General features: G+C 43.1%; 4 protein-coding genes across 11 annotated transcripts in view; 3 read left to right on the forward strand and 1 right to left on the reverse strand.

Annotated features, from left to right (window-relative positions):
• Positions 1-67: 67 nt before the first annotated feature.
• Positions 68-5,723, forward strand: KLHL23 (kelch like family member 23). Of its 2 annotated transcripts, none has more exons than XM_041472780.1 (3): positions 68-1,852; positions 3,426-3,578; positions 4,106-4,265. In XM_041472780.1, the coding sequence occupies exons 1-3, from the start codon at positions 127-129 to the stop codon at positions 4,117-4,119; spliced, it is 1,893 nt and encodes a 630-aa protein (XP_041328714.1). In that variant the 5' UTR covers positions 68-126; the 3' UTR covers positions 4,120-4,265. The 2 variants fall into 2 exon arrangements, with proteins under 2 accessions (XP_041328714.1, XP_041328713.1); XM_041472779.1 differs by having other exon boundaries at positions 70-1,852; positions 4,050-5,723.
• Positions 5,724-7,341: 1,618 nt separating this feature from the next.
• SSB (small RNA binding exonuclease protection factor La) lies at positions 7,342-15,868 on the forward strand. The gene is made up of 12 exons (XM_041472783.1): positions 7,342-7,445; positions 10,620-10,694; positions 12,219-12,322; positions 12,476-12,650; positions 12,802-12,909; positions 13,000-13,100; positions 13,305-13,376; positions 13,460-13,502; positions 14,075-14,215; positions 14,561-14,744; positions 14,917-15,048; positions 15,753-15,868. The coding sequence occupies exons 2-12, from the start codon at positions 10,629-10,631 to the stop codon at positions 15,848-15,850; spliced, it is 1,224 nt and encodes a 407-aa protein (XP_041328717.1). The 5' UTR covers positions 7,342-7,445; positions 10,620-10,628; the 3' UTR covers positions 15,851-15,868.
• METTL5 (methyltransferase like 5) lies at positions 15,864-21,871 on the reverse strand. 4 transcript variants are annotated; one of them, XM_041472797.1, is made up of 8 exons: positions 21,738-21,871; positions 19,723-19,844; positions 18,969-19,083; positions 18,356-18,537; positions 17,919-18,001; positions 17,583-17,634; positions 16,870-16,919; positions 15,864-15,974 (listed from the first exon to the last, which is right to left on the reverse strand). In XM_041472797.1, exons 2-8 carry the CDS (start codon positions 19,829-19,831, stop codon positions 15,927-15,929), a joined length of 639 nt encoding a protein of 212 aa, XP_041328731.1. In that variant the 5' UTR covers positions 19,832-19,844; positions 21,738-21,871; the 3' UTR covers positions 15,864-15,926. The 4 variants fall into 4 exon arrangements, with proteins under 4 accessions (XP_041328731.1, XP_041328729.1, XP_041328732.1 ...); XM_041472795.1 differs by lacking the exon at positions 21,738-21,871 and adding an exon at positions 20,193-20,273; XM_041472798.1 differs by lacking the exon at positions 21,738-21,871 and adding an exon at positions 20,193-20,273 and having other exon boundaries at positions 15,864-16,592.
• UBR3 (ubiquitin protein ligase E3 component n-recognin 3) overlaps positions 21,310-22,801 on the forward strand; it is a 101,959-nt gene continuing 100,467 nt past the window's right edge. For all 4 annotated transcript variants that reach the window (XM_041472774.1, XM_041472775.1, XM_041472776.1 and 1 more), the window contains exon 1: positions 21,310-21,889. In XM_041472774.1, the coding sequence (XP_041328708.1) occupies positions 21,444-21,889 (446 nt within the window). In that variant the 5' untranslated portion in view covers positions 21,310-21,443. The remainder of the gene's footprint in view (positions 21,890-22,801) is intronic.

Here is a 22,801-nt window from a genome sequence, read left to right on the forward strand (position 1 = left end):
TACTTCTAGTTGGAATCTGTTAATTTGTTTGGAAGTTGTTAATTTGTTACTGTCCTTTGCACCCTGCCAGATTCAGGAGTTTGGGGAGAGCTGTGGCTGCTCCCTTTCGACTCCTGTTCTCCGGTAATGGGGGAGCCCTTGGAGCTTGCTGCTCTTCCTAGTATCGCTCCTCCAAGCGCCCTGGGTGCGCGGGGCGCCGCTGCGAGAGGCGGCTTTAGGTCGCTGACAGCGGCGGCCGAGGCCCCTCGCTTTGTTGTGTGGCTGAGTGACACCGAGCTGGTGACGCTCCCCAGGCATCTGCTCCTGTCCCTAACACGGCCGGGCCTTCTGTCACCACCGCAGACAGCCTTTAACCCCTGCCCCGGGGTGGGGAGCGCCTGCACGGCGGCGGCAGCGGTTCGGGCCGGACCTTTCCGAGGCGAGCGGGTGCGCGGGGGGGGGGGGGGGGGGGGGCACCAAAATAGGAGCTGTCGCTGCGGCCCCGCTGCTCCCTCCGGCAGCGGCTCTTCCAAAGACGGTCAGGGGCCGCCGCGGGCTGGGAGCCCCCGTAAGCGCCGTGCCGGGCGGGTCCGCAGCCGGAGGGCGGCCGGGCTGTGCGGAGCGGCGCGGACAAAGCGGCGGGAGCTGCGGGGCGCGGCGATGGCCGCGGCCGGGCAGGAGGAGTACGCCTACCTCTACAAGGACTCCGCGCACCCCGCCGGCTTCTTGGAGGCGTTCCGGGCGTTTTACCTGGACGGGCTGTTCACCGACATCGCCCTGCAGTGCGCCTCGGGGGTCATTTTCCACTGCCACAGAGCTGCCCTGGCAGCCTGCAGCAGTTATTTTAAAGCCATGTTCACAGCCGATATGAAAGAAAAATCCAAAAACCAGATCAGCCTTCCCGGGCTCAGCCATGCAGTACTGGAAGCTCTCGTGAATTATGCATACACATCACAGATCCAGATAACAAAGAGAAATGTCCAAAGCCTACTCCAGGCTGCAGACCTGCTCCAGTTCGTGTCAGTAAAGAAAGCCTGTGAGCAGTTTTTGGTAAGGCACTTGGATACTGACAACTGCATTGGGATGCACTCCTTTGCTGAATATCATGATTGCTCAGAGCTGGAGAAAGAGTCCAGAAGGATATTGTTATGGCAGTTTGAAGAAGTGTGGAAGCAGGAAGAGTTTCTGGACATTGGCAAGGAGAAGCTCTCTTATATTCTCTCCAGGGAGAATCTCAATGTTAAGAAAGAAGAGGCAGCCATTGAAGCTGTCATTAAGTGGGTGGCACACAATGTGGAAGGAAGAATTGAAGACATCTGTGAAGTGTTGAGCTGCATCAAATTAGACTTAGATAATGTGTATTTGAGGTCAGCTTTAAGCCTGCAAAAAAAATGCCGACTCAATGACAGTAAGATAAGGTCACTCATATATAATGCCCTGAACCTCAATCCCAAAGGTCTTTCCAGAAGATCCACAGCAGCCATGTATGTAATTGGAGGATATTATTGGCATCCCTTATCAGAAGTGCATGTTTGGGATCCTTTAACCAATGCATGGGTCCAGGGAACGGAGATGCCAGATCACACCAGAGAGAGCTATGGGGTCACTAGTTTGGGGCCAGACATATATGTGACAGGAGGTTACAGAACAGAGAGCATTGAAGCTCTTGACACCGTGTGGATATATAACAGTGAGAGAGATGAGTGGACAGAAGGCTGCCCCATGCTCGACGCAAGGTATTACCACTGCGCCGTTTCCTTGAGTGGCTGCATTTATGCATTGGGAGGGTACCGGAAGGGAGCTCCAGTCCAAGAAGCTGAGTTTTATGATCCTTTAATACAGAAATGGCTTCCCATTGCAAATATGATCAAAGGTAGGTAAACTTTTGTATGGTGTCTGCCTCCAATGTCAATTCTTTTGTATTTGCCATTTTTAAGTGCCATGGAAACATTTAGGATTTCATCCAAATTCTAGAGAAGTCCATGGGAGTTTTCTGTTAATGTTGGTGGGCTTTGGTTCAGGTCTTCAAATAACCACAACCACCCAAATGCTGTGCTGGGCTGTGCCATAGAATAGCAGGTAGAAAAGTAAGTAGTAGTCTCAGTTTAATTTTGCCTTCTTCATGACTGAAATTTTTGTTCAAACTAGAAAGAAATCAGAAAACTACCCAGGATAAGAGTCCATTCAGTACACAATCAAACAGCAAGCTCCAGTAAAGGACTGTATTATTTTTATATACAATTTTCCATGCAGTCATTTATAAAGGTGTCATAATTTAAAACTTCTTGCATGGAGTTCCCACCTATTTCTGTGTATCATCTGTTCAGGATCCTTTGTTTAATCTTTAGTGAGAGGACAACAAAAAGTACTAATACCTGTTTCTAGCAGCCAAAGTAGTGATCTACTAAAAATGTATGAATCACAGCCTAACCAAAGGGTATTGACTCTGAGATGAGCTGAGCTGGTCAGAGCCTGGTGCTAAATAATGCCAAGGTGACCAGTTTGATCCCTGTATGTGCTATTCACTTAAGAGTTGGATTTGATGATCTTTCTGGGTCCCTTCCAACTCAGACTATTCTGTGATTATTTTGTAACAGTAATAACAATACTACAGTTATACATGTTATCATACATTTTTATAAATTAATGCAAATATTTATAATTAGTTATGAAAATGTACTGTAAGTTAATGCAACATGATATTTTTCTATGTACAAGAAAATTTTTGGATGTATATGTAAAAGAAAAAAAGCAGGCTTTTACAACTTTCTCCATTGTTTGTATGTTTTCCTCAGACGTTGCTACTATTTTCTTTTAATTTCTTTCAAAAGTAGAAATGCTGTGCTAATCTTACGAGTTACATATTCTATGCAGTTGTTTTGCCCAGTTTTTATAAGTGTGAAACTAAGATGCTCAAACCCCCCCCCTTTGCTTTATTTAATTTTGTTGTCCTAGAGACGGAGTTAAAATGGCTCCATTCTGTTTGTGTCCTTGTATATATGATAGTTTAATTAGTAATATCATAAGAATGACCAAAAGTATCAGAAAAGATACTCCAAGACACTGAACAATCTCAACTCCCATTGTCTTTGCTCTTGCCATCTAAGTGATTTTTTAATAACTCTAACTTAGTGAAACAGTGAAACTAATTGCCCATTCCAAAATCAATGAGACAATGTGGCTTTACTTACTGCCTAAAAGTCCTGTGAACTATTGGGTAGCTGTATTATGTGCAATATATATTGGTTACTGCAGTTTTATTTAGTCATTATTGACTTTTGTTGATATCTTGATACATCTGTATTGTATTCACATTCAGTTAAATACTTGCAAGCATATAATGTTAATAAATATTAACAAATCATTTGAAATGGAGTTATGTATGGAAGAGACCATGGTTATTGCGTGAAGTCTGAATGCATGTTTGACTTTCACACTGTGAACAGGAGTTGGAAATGCCACTGCCTGTGTCCTGCATGAAGTCATCTATGTCGCTGGAGGTCACTATGGCTACAGGGGAAGCTGCACCTACGATAAAATCCAGAGGTACCATTCAGGTAGCAATGAGTGGAGTATAGTCACCACAAGCCCACATCCAGGTAAATAATTTCTCTAACAAACACAGAGCTTGATTTGATTACTTGTACATTCAAAAAAGAAATGCCTGTAGGGCAGCAAGGGCTGTTTCCAAACTCAGAAAGTGGAAAGGAAGACCTTCTTCAAGTATCTGTTCTATAGAAATCACTGTATAAATACTGAATTAAGGAATGTCCACATTCTATTAAATAATATGACTTTCTGTAAAACCTAACTATTCACTGACATTTGGCAAAAATTATTTATATTAATTTTAAAAGGGTTTTCTCTATGTTCTACATCTGGTAACAGTAAGATTTTAAAGCAATTTTCACTGACTACTGGTGCTGTAGTGTAGCAGAAAATCCTGAGGTGTCTCCTAAGCTCAATGAGAACATTCAGCTGCCCTCAGTGGTGCCCAATGTTTGTCATGTACTTGCCGTTTAAGTTAATGTTATTGTGCTGAGTTGTACTGTATTCCTTTCTTTCTGAAGAATATGGATTGTGTTCAATTACATTACAAAACAAGATCTATTTTGTGGGTGGACAGACCACAATCACTGACTGCTATGACCCAGAGCAAAATGAGTGGAAGCAGATGGCTCACATGATGGAGAGAAGGATGGAGTGTGGCACGGTGGTTATGAACGGATGCATCTATGTAACAGGAGGATATTCCTATTCAAAAGGAACATACCTGCAGAGCATTGAGAAATACGACCCTGAACTGAACAAATGGGAAGCAGTAGGTAATCTTCCCAGTGCTATGCGGTCACATGGCTGTGTCTGTGTGTATAATGTGTAAGCATTTCATTTACATTGTGCTGTTACAGAAAACAGCAGATGCAGTATTCATAACAGTGCTGATTACCTCATGAGGGGTTGTCTAATACAATCACTTAGAGCACATTGTTAATAACTAGATGTAATTTGTTCTTGTTTTAAACAACTCAGAAACATAAATGTGGTAACAAGATTTCCATATATTTTTCAGTCCAATCATTCTTTGTCACGGAAGTTCTCAAATTGCTCTCTTATAATACTTTGTACAGCAACATAGGAGCTACTGTGAAAAATGGATTTGTTTTTGTTAATCACTGGATGAAACTATGACTTGGTGCTAAGATGAGTAAAGCCAAACAAAATACAATTCTAAGGACTACTGGCCTTAAGATGAAATCTTTGTATTCTGAAGGTAGCTGTAGAAATGGACCATTGACACAAGCTAAGTTTATGGTATATACAGAGCAATATCACTGGGATAACTAGGTTATCAGATTCAGAAATGGGCATTTACAGGATGCCTCTAACTCTACCTTCAAGTGCCAGAGCAAAGAAGAGCTTAGGCTAGGAATGAGGGAAGAAATGTTGGTAGTAGCCCCAGAGCACAAGCCAAAAGCATGCACTAGATTTCCTGAAGGAGAAGTAAAAGAGCATTTCTCTTTGCCATTTTCACACTCCCTTCGACATTGCCAATGAGAAAGGAAAAAAAGACTCTGCAAGGCTTTGCAATGGGATCTTTGGCTGATGCACAGGTATTTGTAGTTTGGGTGTTTTTGTGTGGGGAGGGCTGTTCAGAGAAAAGCCTTAATGTGTTAACGCTTTTTTAATATCAATTCAAGATGCGTGCCTGTGTGGAGTGGAAGGAGGAAATGAAAGAAACTGGAGAATTAACATCTGCCTGAGATTCAAACTTTTCTATTTTGTTTAATACCATTTGATCTTTTCTAAACCATGACTTGAGCAAAGGTAACAACTAAAAGAACTTGACAAAGTATGTTATGCATGAAGAAAAAACGTGATCCATAGGATTGATTTATTTATTATTTCTCTCAAAACTTAATATGAGATCTTCAAATTCTGTGTAGAAAGTGCATTTTTGTAAAGTGATTTACAGAAAAACAGATCACGCTCTGTGGCCTGACAGTGGTGATCCAAATGAAGAAATGGTTTGGGGAACAGAGAAGGCTCTTTTAGCACTGATCCCCCAGTCCAGTTTATAAAATTTCTGCAGAAAGAGCTGTTAGACATTGGTGTGAGAGGCAGGGACAACTAAGGGCTGCCATAAGGTGTGGTGGGAACTTCCCACACAAACACTGCCATCTAAAAAGAAATTTAGCTTTGATTGGATTTCTCACATACAAATAAAGGACTTTTCCAAGCAGTAAGCTCTGAGTTTATAATATTTCTTTGCTTGATCATAAGCATTTTTGGCTTTTTTAAAAATTCTTTCACATTTTTATGCTATTTCTGACTTGCATTTGACTGCGGGTAGCAGGTGGCACTCAGCTCTGGCTTTGATGTGAAGTTCTGTGGTGTATATGTACGGTTCTTTTTTTGATATTTTCATATGTTGCCTCACTGTGTCAGAAGCTTTTGTGTGTGTGTGTATATGCGTGTTCAGTGTTTTGCTTTGTTAGCCATCCCACTGAGATCTATTTAGGGATCCGATATAACTTGTTTAAATACTCTAAAGAGAGATGGAGAATTGAACTCCGAGTTGTTTGAAATGCATGGGCCAAGCAGGTGAGCAAGAGATAAAATGAATTTGTTTCTCCTGGAAATCTCCACAGCTGGCAATTGCTCAAGGGCAGGTGGAGATTGAAAGGACAACATCACAAGAACGTGAAGGTGATCTTTGTATTGAATGAAACCACATTGAACTCAACATGTTTATGGAATTTTTCAGTGCAAATTATGTACCCATGAAGCTTCATGTTTGTTGAAAAACATGAGCATAGAACAGCTGCTTATGGCTGGCCTTGAGGTTCATTCTGACTTGTATCGTGTCACCAACAGTCATGAGTCAGTGAAAGGATCTAAGAACAAGGTGAGGCCTAACAAAACCAAACCCCTAAGCAGTCCACTTGCCAACTGCTTGCAAACTAGGTGCTTGATGTTGGTGAAAGACAGTGCAGTTCCAGGGCTGGAGCACAGGCACAGGAAGCTGGACTCTGCTTTGTGCCCCTGGGCAACCTGCAGGCAAGCAAATGCTGCTTTTTGGCCTAAGTGTAATGTGCAAAGTGGAAAAAAAGCCTTTAGTTCTCCCCTGTCAGGAAAGCATTTGTTGGTCTGGTCTGGCATAAATAAAAGTCAAAGAACTGCTTAGTACTTCAATTGAATCCTAATTTCTCAGAGATTTTCAATGCATTAGAGTAACTGGAGAGAAGAATAAGTTCAGACTAATGGTCAAATTTCAACTGGTGCTATTTTTCACAATAACCTACAATGCCCTTTTAAATTAACTCATGTAGCACATCCCAAGAAAATGTGTTGCAGTCAGGTCTTGGGCACAGGCAGGAAAATGAACTCAGGAGGAACAGGATTCTGACCTCTGGTCGGGAGCCTACAAGGTATCTCTTAGCCATCTTTGGCTATGCTTTTAAAAACAGCTGAACGTGAACACTGAATAATTGTGCTATTGGACCTGTACTATGGTAGGCACTTTTACTGTTTCACCGATAAACTAGAAAGTTCAGTAATGTGGCAGTGAAATCAATTGTGAAGTCAATACTATTGCTCAAAATTTTCACTTCTGCGATTCCCGTGTTTGTAGCACTAGAGATGCCCACCGTACATCTGTAGTGTTTAAGTGAATGTTTGCAATAATTAATAAATGTGAATATAGCACTACTGTACAAATGCAAGTTGTTACTTTTTGTTCCCAGCGCACAAAAGCGGCGAGCACAAAGGCCGGGCGCAATCCCGGCGCGCACGGCCCTCACCAACGCGCGCGCTCCCGCCGCGGGGCGGGGCCGCGCCGTGGCCCTTCCCCTGCCCCCGCCCCGGAAGTGGCGCGTGCGTGAGGGGCGGGCGGCCGCGGGGGCTGCTGGGTTGCGCGGCGCCGACTCGCGGTCTGTGGAGCGGCGGAGCGGGGCCCGGGCGCGCAGGTTGGTGTGGGGCCGCTCCCGGCGGCTCCCGGGCGGCGCCGCTGCTCGGGCGTGCCCCGCCGGGCCCTGCCCTGCCGGGGAGCGCCGGGGCAGGGCTGGCGGTGGGGCGCGGCGGCCGGGCCGGGAGGGAGGCATGGAGGGTTCCCGGAGCAGGGGAGCACGTGCCGTCTGTGCCCCGGCGGAGGCGTGGAGCGGGCCCGGCCGTGCCGCTGCCGCCGCGGGCGCTTCCCGCCACTCGCGCTTCCCGCCGCGTTCGGTGCGCGCTGCGGGGCTCGGGCTCTGCCGGGCAGGCGGAGCCGGCGGCAGCGCTCCCTCCGCGGGGAGCCGGGCCCGGCCCGAGGGCAGCGCTCCCGCTCCTGCCGGGCTGAGGTGTCCGCCGGGCGGGAGGCTGGGCCGCGGCGCCCGAGGCTGTCCGAAGAGGGCTGTGTTGCCGCTGCAGGCATGTGAGAGTGTCAACAGCAAACTCATGGTCTCCTGGCACAGTTCAGGGGCCGACGTTTCAATTGCTTAAAGAATTCTAAGAATTTTTTTCCTGCATTGCACTGATTCTACTAAAAAAAAAAAAAATCTGTGTGGCTGTAATTAATCCTTACCCTTACATAAAAACCACGCTCAGACCTCTTAGGCAGGGGTTCCTGAAGGAGGTATAATGTGAGTAACAGATCCCGGTTACCTTATCGGGAAAGCTTTATTATTAAAAAAAAGCTTTTCGCTCTATTATAGTAATGGTAGAATAATCAGCCTTCAACTAAACTTTGTCTTGAGCTTGAAGCTAAGTAAGCTGGTAAGAGGAAAATCTACTTGAGAGTTCTTTTGGGATGATCCAGCTAATACAGTGTGGGATCTAATTGTTCTAGTTACAGTTTACTGTAATTGTTTATAATTTAAACCTCATGACTACTTGCATTATTTTAACCTGGTTTTTTTATGTTTCATGTGGTACTGATGCAGACTTTTGGCATATGAAAGGAACAAGTCAGTATAGTTTTTAAGAAGCCTTTAAAATAAAATCTTTTGTAGGATTTTGCATGCAGTTCAGACTGTGATTGCTGTTCATTGGAGCTTTTTATCAGTCTTCACTGCTGCACAGCAACTGAAAACTATTGATCTGGAAGTTGTCTTGTGCCAAATGACTGAGCTGCAGTCTGAAGTGAGCATGTGCAAAGACTAGAATTTCTCTTAAATTAGAAGGCTGCTTCTGCTTTTCTTCTAAATAGGTTAGAGCTCAGTCACTGAACTGAATTCCATGCATGGCAAGTTTGAGTCTTTCTTAGTCTTCCCTACTAAGACTGCTAAGTTTGTTACTAAAAGGATGCTTTTTAGAAAAACTTTTCCATATGTAAGACTTATTTTAAAGGACTTGTCCTAAGTCTTGTGTTGGATCATGCTTTTTGGTATTAACCTTGAAAACACTGCTAAGGAAGTAGATTTTTTTTTCTCTTCTTAACAGTGAAGCTGAGCCTTATGTGGAAATTGAGTTTTTGGGTTTGAGTATTTTGGTACCTGGGCTGAGGCAGACTGGGACAGCAGTCAGAGACTGCTGTATAGGTTGCCATTAAATTAGATCAGATTTGGTATAATGTAAAATAGAGCACTGATTTCTCTCACAAGCAGGGTGTGAAGACAGTACCAGCACCTGAATGGTGGTGAAGCATTAGTGTGCTGTAGTCAGGGTGGCTCATGTGGGACATCTCTGAAGTAACTGCAACTCTCAGCTTGGGTGCTCTGACCTGGGTTTTGTCAAGTGCTTTACAGATAAACGGATCACACTCAGCATAGCTGGCAACAATCACTTGCTGAAATCATGCTTCAGAGAGTGCTACAGTGTTAGGTACAGGCGCAAGCACAGCACCTTTCAAGGCTGTAAGTGCTGAAGAATTACAAGAAGTTCCAAGGACTGAATGTGGCTTTGAGATCAGGAAGAGGAGGAAATGGGAATACTGCAGACTGCAGTAGGCTGAACAGTTATTGGGGAATTAAACTACTAAAATAAGAAGATGAGGCTGCCAATGGGGCATTCTGATAAAGAACATAATTTCCTGTAACAGGGGCACCTCAGGGGAGTTTTCCCTGCCTCTGTGTTGCCAGTCATCTAGATGCTTTGAAAGATCTTACTGCCCTGCAAGTAGCAGAAGGGCAGAAGGTGTATGGTCAAATCTCCCAATAAACCTCATGCAAGACATGAGTGCAAAACCATCTTTGCCAGCAGCCTTTGTTCACAGATCTATGAACTGGGGTAATACGACCAAGAAACCTCTTTATCTTCAGCAGCCGGATTTAAAAAGCGTGTTAGTGCTCAAAGGGAGAAAGAAGAAATCTCTGCTTCATAGTTCAAAACTGAATTCAAACTAATTTCTGACAGCTTCATAAAGCTACATTTTTTCTCAAGGATTAATCTTCACACTCTGTCCTTATCTTAAAAGCAACTAGATAGAAAATGTTTGATCCCATTTAAGTTTCTGGCCAGTAGCTGCTTTTGTAGCGACTGCATCTGATGTACTGGGATTATACACTTACTGCCAGCTAAGTAAAGTTACTTCAGAGTTAAAATGTCTTACAACATAAAGATACTTGATTCACTATTCAAGCAGAACTTCAATGAAGACACATTTGTAAAGGAGAGAACACGACATCTTTAGGATGTGTCAGTAATTGCAGATATTTTCATTCTGTCCTCCAGTAAGTTCTGTGAACTTCCCAAAGATTTAAACAGGAGACGGAAATTTCAGAAACACTTTCTCATTATGCCTATGTAGGAATTGAACATTTTTGTTAATGATTATTTTGCCTAGTGATGAGAGGTTGGATTTGACTTAAAAAACACGTTGTTGGCTCTCAGTTTTGTTGTTGTTGTTCTAAACTGAGGATCTGTGCCTAGAAAAAGATAAATAACAAGGCTGAGAAGTGCCAGCATTTCCTGAATTTTATCTTGACTGCTGAATGCCAGAAGCTGCCCTAACAACCTGAAGTGAGGGGATTTTTTTTTCCCCCGTTGTTTCATAGTTTCCCCTTGGAGTTTTGCAGTGATGTTAATAGTTGCTTCACAGACATAAATGTATGGCTAATGAACTTGGCTGTTACCTTATTTAGATGAGGCAATGATACAAGAATGTCAGTCTGTAGAAAATACTATTCAAAACTTAGTGCTTTTGCTCTGTATTCTCTTCAAAACAGTTGGCGAAAATGGCTGAAAATGGAAATGGTGAAAACATGTCTATCTTGGAAAGCAAAATCTGTCAGCAAATTGAGGTGAGTTCAGTTTATAGTTTGGAGTCTGGACTGAGGTGTTTTGGAGGCATTCATTGGCAGGGGATTGGCTAAGTGGAAGTTAACTTTATTGGGAGTTAGACTCGAATCTCCAGCTCTCTGTAACAGGTATTTAATACTTTAGGATCATAATTGTAGTTTAAGTTGGAAGCTATACTTGTCTATAGAGTTGCTTGTAAGAACACCATTTCAAAACAGAAATGGTTTAATCTGCTAGCATTTTAGGTGCTATAGCAAGTGAATCATTAAACAATTTACTACCATGTTTGCTGGGGTTCTTCTACCTGTGCAAATAGAAGGAGAGTGCATTTTAATTCAATGTGCTTTAATTTTTGTGGGGAAAAAATTCTCCTTGGGAATCTCTGCTGGTCAAAATAGTAGCACATTGCATAACTTGCTACTATGATTTACTGCTTTGCAATTTATTGCTAAAATTACAACTAAAACTTATATGCCCACTTTGGATTAACTCTCTGTCTCTAGAGCCTTGGAGGGTTACTCTACAACAAGAAAGCTGAGCCCATTGCTTTAAATGGCATGTAGAACAAAACCACTTTCTGAAGGACAAAAATGTAGCTGCATGTGAATGCCCATTACCATATGGAGCCATTATTTATATATAACACACAAACAAAATGTGGAGATTCCTCAACCTCTGTTTTTTTGGTTTGTTATACATAAATAGTTGACAAAGTTGACAAGACTAGACTTCTGGTAATGTGAGTTTGAGATGTACTAGAGGAAGAGGTAGGGTTATAAAACTTGCACTGACTTTTCAAGGCACCATGATATTGGTGAAAATATTCCAGCTTACCTTAAGGTTTCCAGTATTTGACCTTTGCTAGATGACTGCAGGGAAAGAATCAGATTAACTTGTCTGTCTTGAAGTGAATTGTCTTCCCATGCCAGACAAGATCGAAATAAGAACATAATAATTAAAATCAAAAATTAAATATAAATAATGATTTCTTTATCTTACAGTGTTTTCTTGAATGAGACCTAGACATTCCAGTCTGTGTGTATGATTTTTCAGTGTGCAAATACAATATTCTTGCATACATACTCCTTAAATAAGGAGTAGAACCTGGATCTGCTGGTGACAAATTTAACTTTTGACTCTGCAAAGCTTGATCACGGTGATAAATGCTTATCATGTTAACAGAATAAGCTTTGCTCCTTTCCTAAACAAAACTGCAATCTGTCTTTGCCATATTAATTCCACTGGATGAAGCACTGTTTCAGTGTAGGGTTGGTTTGTTTGTGTTTTTGTGTGATTTTTTTTCTGGTGATTTTTGTTTTTACAGCTCACACATTGCAGCTAACTTTTTACAAAGTATCACAGTAAAGCAGGAAGTAATAATTGCAGAATTCCCAACTGTTCAGATTAATTAATTAATTTTGGTATGTCTCAATCTACTGCAGTAAGCTGATAGATGAAAATGAGCTTTTAAGACTGAAAATTTAAAGACACATCTCTTTCCTCCCCTTCCCCCTTCCTTTTTGCAGTACTATTTTGGCAATCACAATCTACCAAGAGACAAGTTTCTAAAGGAACAGATCAAACTAGATGATGGCTGGGTACCTTTAGAAGTAATGATCAAATTCAACAGGTAAAGCAAAGTACAACTAATGTGGATAAAAGAGTAATCTCTGTTTGGGGCCAAGTGTTCCTGATGTGCATTTACATTTCCCATCGCTTTTTTAACATCTGGCTTCAGTTTTGCCTGTGTATTTGTAATAACCTCTGTCTGCTTGCTCAATAGGTTAAGTCGCCTTTCAAAAGATTTTGGTGTTATTGTAGAAGCACTAAGAAAATCCAAGACGGGTTTAATGGAAATAAATGAAGACAAAACTAAAATCAGAAGATCTCCAAATAAACCCCTTCCTGAATTAAATGACCAGTATAAGGCTGCAATTAAAAACAGATCTGTATACGTTGTAAGTAATTTTTTCTTTATTTTGTGCTGTCCTGCATGACTTTAACTGAAAACCGTCTGAGAGTAAAGCTTGAATTAACTTGTACTATAGAGGTTACAGTTTTTAAGAGTCACTTTGTGGCATACAATTGAGGCGCATTGCTACCTTGCAGAAAGGCTTTCCACTAGATGCTACTCTTGATGATATCAAAGAATGGCTTGAGGATAAAGGTCCAGTTGAAAATATTCAAATGAGGAGAACATTGCAGAGAACGTTTAAGGTAATGATGGGCATTTAAACCTGGGGCAGGGATCCCTCCTGGACAACATTCTGTTCAATTAGTCTAACAATCTCTCTTATCATTTAACAGGGCTCAATATTTGCAGTTTTTGATAGTGTTGAATCTGCTAAGAAGTTCACAGAGATACCAAATCAAAAGTACAAAGACACAGAGCTGATAGTACTTTTCAAGTAAGTCCACTTAACTGATACATGAACTAACAGTGGTCAGGGGTGGATTTACACAAGAACCAGGCTTGGCCTGAGAAGTGAGTTTTTCATGGCATCGATAGATGCACCTTTTGGCGACTGAGACTTAGCATCTCAGCTTGGAAAAATAACTGCTTCGCATCTGTTTTAACAGAATATTTTAAATTAACCTATATTCTCTTGCAGGGAGGAATATTGTACAAAGAAGAATGAAGAAAGGAAACAAAACAAAGTAGAAGCAAAAGCAAGAGCTAAACAGTGAGTCATTGCCAATCAAAGTGTGTGTCTTGCTTGCCTGACCATGCTTGACCTGACTCAGAACTAATTTAACTTTTTTGCAGAGAAAAAGAAGAAAAGCAGAAACAAGCAGCAGATGCTGAAATGGTACGGGTTTCTTAAATCACCTACATTTTATAAAGCTAACATGGAATATTCTGTTCAAAATGCTGTAATATAGAGCACTTTCTAGAAAGTCACTTCATCTTTTCCAACTAATTTACAGTAAGAGTCTTTTGTCATGGTGTTTTAATATTATTTTCAATAGCCTAATTTTGTTTGAAGGCTCATGTCCTGTTTACATTATGCAACATGGAGATGATGGTTCTTCTATGATGTTCAAAGGATCCATTAAGGATTTCATCAGTACTATATACATTTTCAACTTACCAGCCTTCAGAAAGCTGTTGTGTAAAATTTAAAGAGTACAATTAATATGGGAAAGGAGTGCCAAGTTCCATATAAGTGTATCACAGTAAGAAAAGAAAACTCAAAGGAGGGGACACACACTGTACAAGACTTGGACATCAGCAGAACTAGGTTATGTAGGAAAAATGCTCAAATTACTGTAACTTCAACTGCTTCTTCATTGCTGTCATGTTTAATAGGATTGAGGGGGAAATATGAATGTTCACACTTGACTGTTCAGTGATAATGTGGCGGTTTTTAATTTTATTTAGAAGTCTCTGGAAGAAAAGACAGGATGTCTTCTGAAGTTTTCTGGTGATCTAGATGACCAAACGTGCAGAGAAGACCTCCATGAGGTATTTTCTGGTCACGGAGAAATCAAGTGGATACACTTTGTCAGAGGTGCAAAGGAGGTCAGTAATCTTAGACAAGGATTTTGGTATTGAAGTTTGAAAATGAATGATTAAATATTTGTTCTTTTATGTTATCAATAAGTTATTGTCTTGTGAAATTGCAGAATATTTAGAGAATTAATTTTTTTCCTTAACTTCTTTCAGAAGAACAGATAGAGGTTCCAGCCTTGTTAGTTGATAAGGTCAAAACTAAGAATGTTCATTAGCACAGTCTGAGGGCTTTGCTTCAGTCCAGACATGTTTTACAATCACACAAGAGTAATGAATTTGCTGAGGATATATTGTTCGTCATCTAGCTGAATGTTTTTGCAGTAAAATTAATGCAATGCCACTCTTCTTTTAAAGGGAATTATCCTATTTAAGGATATTGCCAAAGAAGCTCTGGAAAAAGCCAAAGCAGCACATAATGGAAACTTGCAGCTCCGGAACAAGGATGTTTCATGGGAAGTGCTAGAAGGAGATGCAGAGAAAGAAGCTCTGAAAAAAATCCTGGAAGATCAGCAGGAATTGCTGAAACAGAAAACAAAAGGTTCTCCCTCCTCTTATTAATTTAAACCTTTATACCGCCCTAGAATTGGTGGATGAAATTCACTCTTAAGTAGTTGATATATACTACATACTGACCTTAACCGTAAACAATCTCTGCAGCTGGCCAATTAAAAGACAAATTATACAAAGTTGCTGATCTTGTATCTCCACAGGACGCAAAATGAAAGGAAAAGGAAGAGGGGGAAAGATACCTCAGGGTGCACAAAAAGGGAAAATACAGTTTCAGGGCAAGAAAATAAAGTTTGAGAATGACGAAGAAGATGGTGAAAATGATATTAAAACAGGTATGTCATTCTGTGCACTTGGTGCAGCTTATTCAGTACTTTTACAGAAAGTAGCTCCACATACTTGTGTTTCTTACAAGCATTTCAGATTTGGCTCTGCTTTGTAGCATTTCTGCCCTCCTGACAGTATCTGCCTTAAGAGTCTTGTGCTCAATTCCTTCCACAACTGTCCAAAAAGCATATTAAAAATAATTACTATCTAGATAGTAATTATCTCTATAATAGTATATAGATAAGGCTATACTGCATGGTTGTGTAAAACCATGCATTGAAACATGGTGATTGTCAGCAGCATTACACAACTGTACAGACTCAGTCTCTTGAGTGGTGCTTTTTTTTTCCTTTAAGGATATGAGAACATTTAATAGTTTGGCCTGTCAGTATTTAGCTTGGAGCAGAAGAAGAGCTAAGCTCCTGTTCATTACTTATAGCACCTGCTTAACTAAACCCTACTCCTGGTAGATTCTATTCCTTCATTTTCTTACCTGCCCTCCTGCTGTGGAGTTAGACAGGGGTGAAGCTCTTCAAATGGGGCATTTTAGAACATCTAAAACCTTTAGTCACTGTAATAAGCCAACCCTCTAGTGTAGCTGTGGCTGTAGGTAACTGGGACTCAAACTTAGATGGTGGGAAGAGTTTGGGTTTTTTCAGATTTCAGGCAAAGCTTTCCTTTACTCTAAATGACTACATATTCAATCTTGCAGAACCATCAAGTCCCAAGAAGAGACCACTAGAGGAAACAGAAAAGGAAGAACCTGCACCAAAACAACTGAAAACAGAAAATGGAGATGGCAATCAGTAATACTCAAATAAAAGAATTTAAAAAATTAGTGGTTTTATTGTTCCATTTTCAGTAGATTTTAAATACCTGCCTCAATTCAGGACTTTTTGGCAGAAAATCTAATGAAATCCACTTCAATGTCAACCTACAATTAGAGAAAAGTTTCATTTTATTGGGTTACAGCTTTTTTTGTTTAAGAAGCATGCTTACTGCTAACATAAAACCCTGGAAAACTTTTCTATTTATAGTTTTGTTTATACTGTCAATTTTTCTGGCATGTCATTCAAATGTAAAAGGTTTTGGACTTTGTAATCTTGTGGTTATGTTTAATAGCAGCTGGCAATAAATTCAGAACTTAAAACTTTCTGCTGAAGCCTGGTTAATATAGTATAATGTTTCAACTGTGAACTAGCAAAGATAAGGACAGACTTAAATATATTTAAGTTCAAGTCATCAAGAGCATAATCAGCAGCTGATTAAAGCTTCTGTTCTTTGCTGCTCAACATACTTAACAGTGTTCAACTATTGCTCACTCTCCTCTCTACTCTCCTTATGGTAAGGGATGGGGATCCATGTCTTCCAAGCCAGCACTGAATAGCAAGGAGCTTGCTGTGGGCTTAGGCTGCCATACTGTAGTGTCTTGACTCAATTTTCACAGTGAGCATGAGTTCCTCCTGCTGCCCCCAGGAGGCTCTGAAATGACGCTACTGCTGTAACATCCTAGTTACTGTGGCCTTCAGCACTGCAGTCACTCGGGTCCGAGCTGCAGATAGGATTGAGCAAAGAGCTATTAGTCAAGGAGGCTACCCTTAGCTTTACCACATCTGATTGCAGTGCTGGCTTTAATCTTTGTGTATAGCTTTGACTGGCATTATCATGATGCTTTTCCCTGTTCAGCTACAAAATGGAATAACAGCAGTGATGTGACTGAATGCTATGACCATTCTTCATCCAGTACATACGGTCCTAAAACTTAAATTTCAGTAAGGAGAATTTATTTACCTCAGCATTTTCTCAATTATGTTAGGTTTTATACTTACTGATTTCTTCTTATGGAACTTGTATGATGCTGGTAAGTCAAACCTAAGTTCTGTGAACAGTACAAAGAATATGTGTTAGACAAGGATGATAATCAGTCAGTTAAGTCCTACAGTCATGGACTTCTGTTTCTAATGTCTGCGTCTGTTGTGGCCTGCCATATCTCTTTTATCTGCACTACATCATGACTAAACATTGAAGCTGTCCACATCAGGCAGTTAAGTGGATGGCAGTTGTGTTTCACTTGTGCAACTTCACATCTCAAGTTATGACTATAAAAAGCATCTGGTTAGCAGAAGAACTGGGAAGACACTAACTGGCAAAAATATTTACGTGGCTAAGGGCAGGATGATTTTCTTGTGTGTGAAAACTGACCTGTGATTTGCTTTTCTTTTTCAGCAACATGCCCTTTGAAGCAGGAAGAGAGGTAACTTCTGCTTGAAGACAAAATCTAGTCCAGGAACAAACCTAATTTTGCACAGAATATGTATTTCTCAGAGCTTTATTAAGTGTGTGCTTGTATTCTAGACAGGTAGCAAAGTATTTAAACAAAGAATTTAAAAAGTCTGCTAGAAAGAGAAAGACCTGTGTCATTTCTGTGTTAAATCACACTTAAATTTATCTTAGGCTGTTATGACTGGCTGGTAGTGTTAGAGATAATGTACAAAACCAAAAGTTTTTTGGTTTTTTTTCTGTAAAAATGAATAAGTATTACCTGCTAAGACTTCCATCTTCACTTCCCATTCTGCTGCTTTCTTTTCAATGTGCTACAATAATAGATAGAGTAGAAATGAGCTTTCAAAATTAGCTGGTTTATAAACATCTACACTTCTATAGTTAAAAAGTCTCCTGTGCTTTTGGTTTTCAAACCAAAGCATTAGTTCACATAATTATCTTGATATATGTGAGATTGCAGTTATTTGATGTAATTAGTATTTATCCCAAACATACCCCACAAAGTAGTTTACAGATCAGTGAAGCTATAGACATCTATATAGCCAAATATTTTGTTGTCTGGTTAGTTCTTGCTCTACTAAAATGAAGAACGTACCTGTCGTGTTGAAGTTTTGTGAAGGGAATATACAGCTGTTTTTGCCATTTGTAGAGCAGTTTTCAGAAAAATCATATCAATTCCTAAAAGAATAATGAAATTATTAGAAATTTTAAATGGAAGTGCAAAGATCTGCTTAATTTTTTTCTGGGATAATAGCTACTTGAGTACATTAAGGTACAGAAAGTATTTCTAAAACATACTCAATTGCTTTTAATAAAATAAAAATGATAGGGATATGAAATATCTGGTATTGTTTATTTCAAACCCCAGTGACTGTTAGTTGCAATGTTGAAGTTGCTAATCTTGGGACGATGATTCCAGACAAACAAAACATTAAGAAATTAGAATACATCATAAAGAAGGGAGATGCTTCATTGAAAGCATTTCCCTTGCTGTTTCATTTGTGATAATTTCTAACTGAGCTTCACAATTACCTTTGTTATGCTTGGTACCAAACGGAGGGTTCATAATAACTGTGTCAAAAGTATCTGACATGTTCTCAGATAAAGAACAGATGTCACACTGAACCATGTTGACATTCGTGAGCTCAAAGTCTTCAAGATTGCTATTAAATATTTCCAGTGCATCTGCATCTATGTCAAGCCCCACACAGAATCTATTAAGAAAAGTGTCACATGTTAGTCTACTACAAACTAAAATGGTGTTTAAATTCTACAGTAAGGGATCTGTGCACACAACTTGTTTTACCTAGGAAATGTAACAAGCATACATAACAAATTCAGTGCTGATAAAAATTCAAGTACTTCTGTTGCCCTTTCTCAAATATAAATCTAAATTTTGTTAACGAAGTTTCATGTTTTCATTCAATGCTTATGGGGAAAGAAAATTACTTCCAAATTCATGACAGCTGTCCATCACTTTCACTGTATGAATGGCTATTGATGGTCAAAACTTGGTAAATAGTCTGATTATGCAACAGATTATAAATCTGAAATGTTTTAGTTCAGCATTGCTATGTTTTAATCTTACTTTCTACTCTTCTATGCCAGAAAGAAATATAACCAGAACTTAGTATTAAATACTTACCCTGCTCCTAACATTGCACTTCCAATGCTGAGCATGCCACAACCGCATCCTAAATCTGCAATTGTTTTGTTTTCAATATCATCAAAAGTATTGTGAATTGTGTAAAGCATACATGCTGGGGGAAAAAAACCCAAACAAAACAGGTCAATAATACCAAATATGTACACGATTAATCAAGAAAAGCTGTTTCTGCCTTCAGAAAACTCTTAATTTTGCATTAGAAAACTCTACTTAAACTGATGTTCTCACTGCCTGTAATTCTCTTTATCATTTATATGTGAAGAGTCAAAAACATTTTGAGAGTTACAAACTGTGGATCTTTGGTGGAGAGATAGAGCTCTGAGTATTGCTTGTGGAAAATGTATTTTTTTGGGAAAAACAACAGAAGGATAGAAAACATGGAAAAGAGCATAATTAAGGTATAGATGATTGTCTGTATATACACTTGTACTGGTTTTGTGGGTCATGACAACTCCATTTCAGCTTCTACAGTTATAGATTAAGATTGCTTCTATCACAATATTATCTATTAGATTAATTCATTTGGTTTTTGGATTGAACATTGTCTTAGGTTGCATTTTTCAAACAAAGACAGATATTACCAGAATACTACTGTACACATTCCTGCTGGATATACTTTCTTAACTACTTTTAGTATAAAGCTTTCAAAGGAGACAATGCAGTAGAAAAAACTTTTTAAATTAAATGTGCTGATGAACTAGTAAAAGAGAAAACACTGGTGTGGGTCACCTACCTGCAATATGAGGTCTTGTTGGATACTGTTCAAGGAGTAGTTTTGGACTTTCAAAAGTATCAACTTGTTGAAGACAGCTTTCCAGTTCTTTAAGCTTTAATTTCTTCATGTTTATGTTTTATCTAAATAAAATATCGTGTAATTAGTTACAACAATATAAATAAACTACGTATGATCTTAAATTATTTCACACTTAAGATCCCCTGGTACTCTTCAGCATCTCCCGGGTGTTTTCACGCTGCCGTTCCCCGGGACGCAGCCGGCGGCGCACCGATGGTGGGGAACGAGGGCGGACCCGGGCGGCGGCAGCCCCACTCCTCACCGGCTCCCGGAGCTCAGGTCCTGGGCTCCGCTTCTCTACCGCCCGGGCCCGCCCAGCCCTAAGCGGGGCAGGAGCTGAGCCCCAGCGACCGCCACCACCTGCACCGTCCCCGCTCGGCCGGCCCTCGCTCGATATCGCGCCCACTCACCGCAGCGCGGCCGGGCCGGGCCGGGCCGCTCCGAGCGCCGCCGCGCACTTCCGACGCACCGCCCGCCCCCGGCGTGCAGCGCCCCGCCCCTTCCCGGGCCGGCGGGCACCTGCGGGAACGAAACGCCAGGGAACTTCCCGCGTGTCGTTAAGGACTGCGAGCTTTGATCTCGCGTATTATAAACACGAGACGTTTTATTGCTGCCTTACGTGTCACGGCTGAGCGGTGCCTGAGAAAGGGCCGGAGGACACACCTGGCAGACCGGGCTTTCTCGGTGGTCCCGCTCCTGAGTACCTTTAGGGACAGAACACGGAACTGGAATTTTGCCGGTGCGCTGGGAAAAGCGGCCGTGAAGAGTAGCATTCACCTGGAACCGCAACGCGACACAAGCCGCCAGCAGACGGGCAGCCATAGGAAACGCAGGCGAAGCCAGAAGGGAGGCAGCTGCCTTGAGGCCCGTAGGGTTACTCTCATTTAGGAATAGATGTTTTTTGTATAAAGCTTTCCATTGCACAGTTAAAAATCTATCTATGGAGGTTTAAAACCGCCGATCGGTGTGCGAAACACGGTAACTCGCATCCCCACACGTTCTCTCCTGGTAGCAGGGCACAGGGGGCCGCACGCTGGTACCTCGGCTCTGCGGACACCCCGGGGTGCAGTGCTGCCGCCGGAGCCCGGCCTGCTCTGCAACCCCAACGGGGCCAATTGATGGCAGCGAGGGCAGAACCGCCGGCCCGAAGCCTCAGAGGTGCTTCCCACATTCCCCGCAGTTGCTCCTGCCCCCAAAGCCGCCACCACCTGAGGCCGGCGGGACCCTTGTAGCCAGGGTACACGGGCGGCCGCAGGGTGTCTCACGGCAGCCGCTTCGCTGCAGGCACGGCTCGGTAACAAACGAGCTCCGCTGCCGTCGGGGCCGCCGGCGGCCCAGGTGTAGCCTCCACGCTCCCCGCGGCTGCCGAGACGCCGGGAACGTGAAGTTTCGGGCCGGCGGGCGGCGACATTCCGTGTGGCGGCGGCGCGGGGCGCGCACCTGCGCGCTGGGAGGGCGGCAGGAGGGCAGGGGCGGAGGAAGAGGAGGGTGGTGTCAGGGGAGGGGAGAGGCGGTGTCGGGAGGGGGGCGCGGGCGGCGGGCAGGGCGCCGGTGCCGCGGCTATCGCGAGAGGGCGGCGCCGCGGGGCGGGGAGCGAGGGCGGCGGAGGGATCGCGGATCCAGAGCCCGGCGCGGCCGTAACGGCCCCTCGGTGTCCCGTCATGGCGGGGGCCGGCGCCAGCAGCAGGGACAAGCGGGCCACGGCGGCGCGGCTGAAGGCGGCGCTGGGCGGCGAGAGCGGCGCGGCGGCGGCGGCGGAGCTGCGGGCGCTGCTGGAGCGGGTGCTGGCCCCGGCGGCGGGCCCTGGCGGTGGCGAGGCGGCGGGCGAGGCGCTGGAGTGGTGCCGTTGCCTGCTGTCGGGCGGGGAGCCCTGGGACAGCTTCGTGCAAGCCGTGCGGGCCTACGACCCCGCCACGCTATGCGGCCTGGTTTGGACCGCCAACTTCGTGGCCTACCGGTGCCGGACGTGCGGGATCTCGCCTTGCATGAGCCTGTGCGCCGAGTGCTTCCACCAGGGCGAGCACGCCGGGCACGACTACAACATGTTCCGGAGCCAGGCGGGGGGCGCCTGCGACTGCGGCGACAGCAACGTCATGCGGGAGGCCGGGTGAGCGCGGGGCGGCCGCGGCGGGGCGGGCGGGCACCTGCCGGCGGGGGCGGCCCCGCGGGCGGCTGAGCTGTGCCCGGGCCGTGCCGGGAGAGAGGGCAGTAAGTGAGGCCCCTGCCGCCTCCTGGGCCGCCTGCCTCCATCCCTGGCTGCGGCTCGGACCACGGGCTGAGCGACGAGTCCGCCGGGGTTCGGCAAGGTGGCTTTGTTGATGTGGGTGTGCCTTTTTTTTAGGACGCTCATGCGAATCTTATTGCCCTTGCACCGAGTGCCAGCCCTCAGGGAAGTTGATAAGGCAGAGTGCATGGGAGGCAGTACCTGTCAGCTTCCAGCTAGCAGCCTTGGCCTAACACAGCTAGCCGTGAAGTCAAAATACTTTGGGACAGCGTGTGAGCAGATAAGCCAAAGTGAACAGATTGAATAAGAGGGACGCATTTTTGTGTGATTTCCCTGTCTGCAGTTCATTTTGCTACCTTAGATTTAAATCAAGGAATGTGGTAGCGCTTGGATGAATACAACAGGGCAGGGTTTTTTGGAAGTCAAAGGTCTTTTGTATTCTGACCTACTAGAGACAAGACTGAAGTGCCTGGTCAGAAGAAGAGGAGTCGGGTACCTCATTAAACCCTCCTTTGTTCTCGTATGTACTCTATGGTGAAAGGAAAGATCAGTCAACCAGTTACTGGATAAAGGTGATATCTGGCCAGTAAACTTCAGGATTTGCAACTGAATGTCTTCTGGAGCTCCTTGTGTTCCTGTTGATTCACCAGCTGGCTAAAGGCTCCACTAGATGACAGTTTGGAGTGCTTGAATGAGGTTTCTCTTTTGACAAACCTTCTGGAATAGTCTGTCTTGACTGTCTTAGCCTGGATGAGATGATGTGCTGTTGAAGTCTAAGTTGTGGCATACCTAGCA

Source organism: Pyrgilauda ruficollis, unplaced genomic scaffold, assembly GCF_017590135.1.
Source record: "Pyrgilauda ruficollis isolate IOZ18807 unplaced genomic scaffold, ASM1759013v1 scaffold3, whole genome shotgun sequence".
Taxonomy (NCBI): domain Eukaryota; kingdom Metazoa; phylum Chordata; class Aves; order Passeriformes; family Passeridae; genus Pyrgilauda; species Pyrgilauda ruficollis.

Coding starts and splice junctions, on each gene's coding strand:
- SSB (XM_041472783.1), top strand. CDS start 10,629: ATGGCTGAAAATGGAAATGGTGAAAACATGTCTATCTTGGAAAGCAAA. Junction 12,910..12,999: donor CATTGCAGAGAACGTTTAAG/GTAATGATGGGC, acceptor ATCATTTAACAG/GGCTCAATATTTGCAGTTTT. Junction 14,216..14,560: donor TTGTCAGAGGTGCAAAGGAG/GTCAGTAATCTT, acceptor CTTCTTTTAAAG/GGAATTATCCTATTTAAGGA.
- METTL5 (XM_041472797.1), bottom strand. CDS start 19,831: ATGAAGAAATTAAAGCTTAAAGAACTGGAAAGCTGTCTTCAACAAGTT. Junction 18,002..18,355: donor TGGTACCAAGCATAACAAAG/GTAATTGTGAAG, acceptor TTATTCTTTTAG/GAATTGATATGATTTTTCTG. Junction 16,920..17,582: donor GAAGATGGAAGTCTTAGCAG/GTAATACTTATT, acceptor TACTGTTCACAG/AACTTAGGTTTGACTTACCA.
- KLHL23 (XM_041472779.1), top strand. CDS start 127: ATGGGGGAGCCCTTGGAGCTTGCTGCTCTTCCTAGTATCGCTCCTCCA. Junction 1,853..3,425: donor CATTGCAAATATGATCAAAG/GTAGGTAAACTT, acceptor CACTGTGAACAG/GAGTTGGAAATGCCACTGCC. Junction 3,579..4,049: donor CACCACAAGCCCACATCCAG/GTAAATAATTTC, acceptor TTCTTTCTGAAG/AATATGGATTGTGTTCAATT.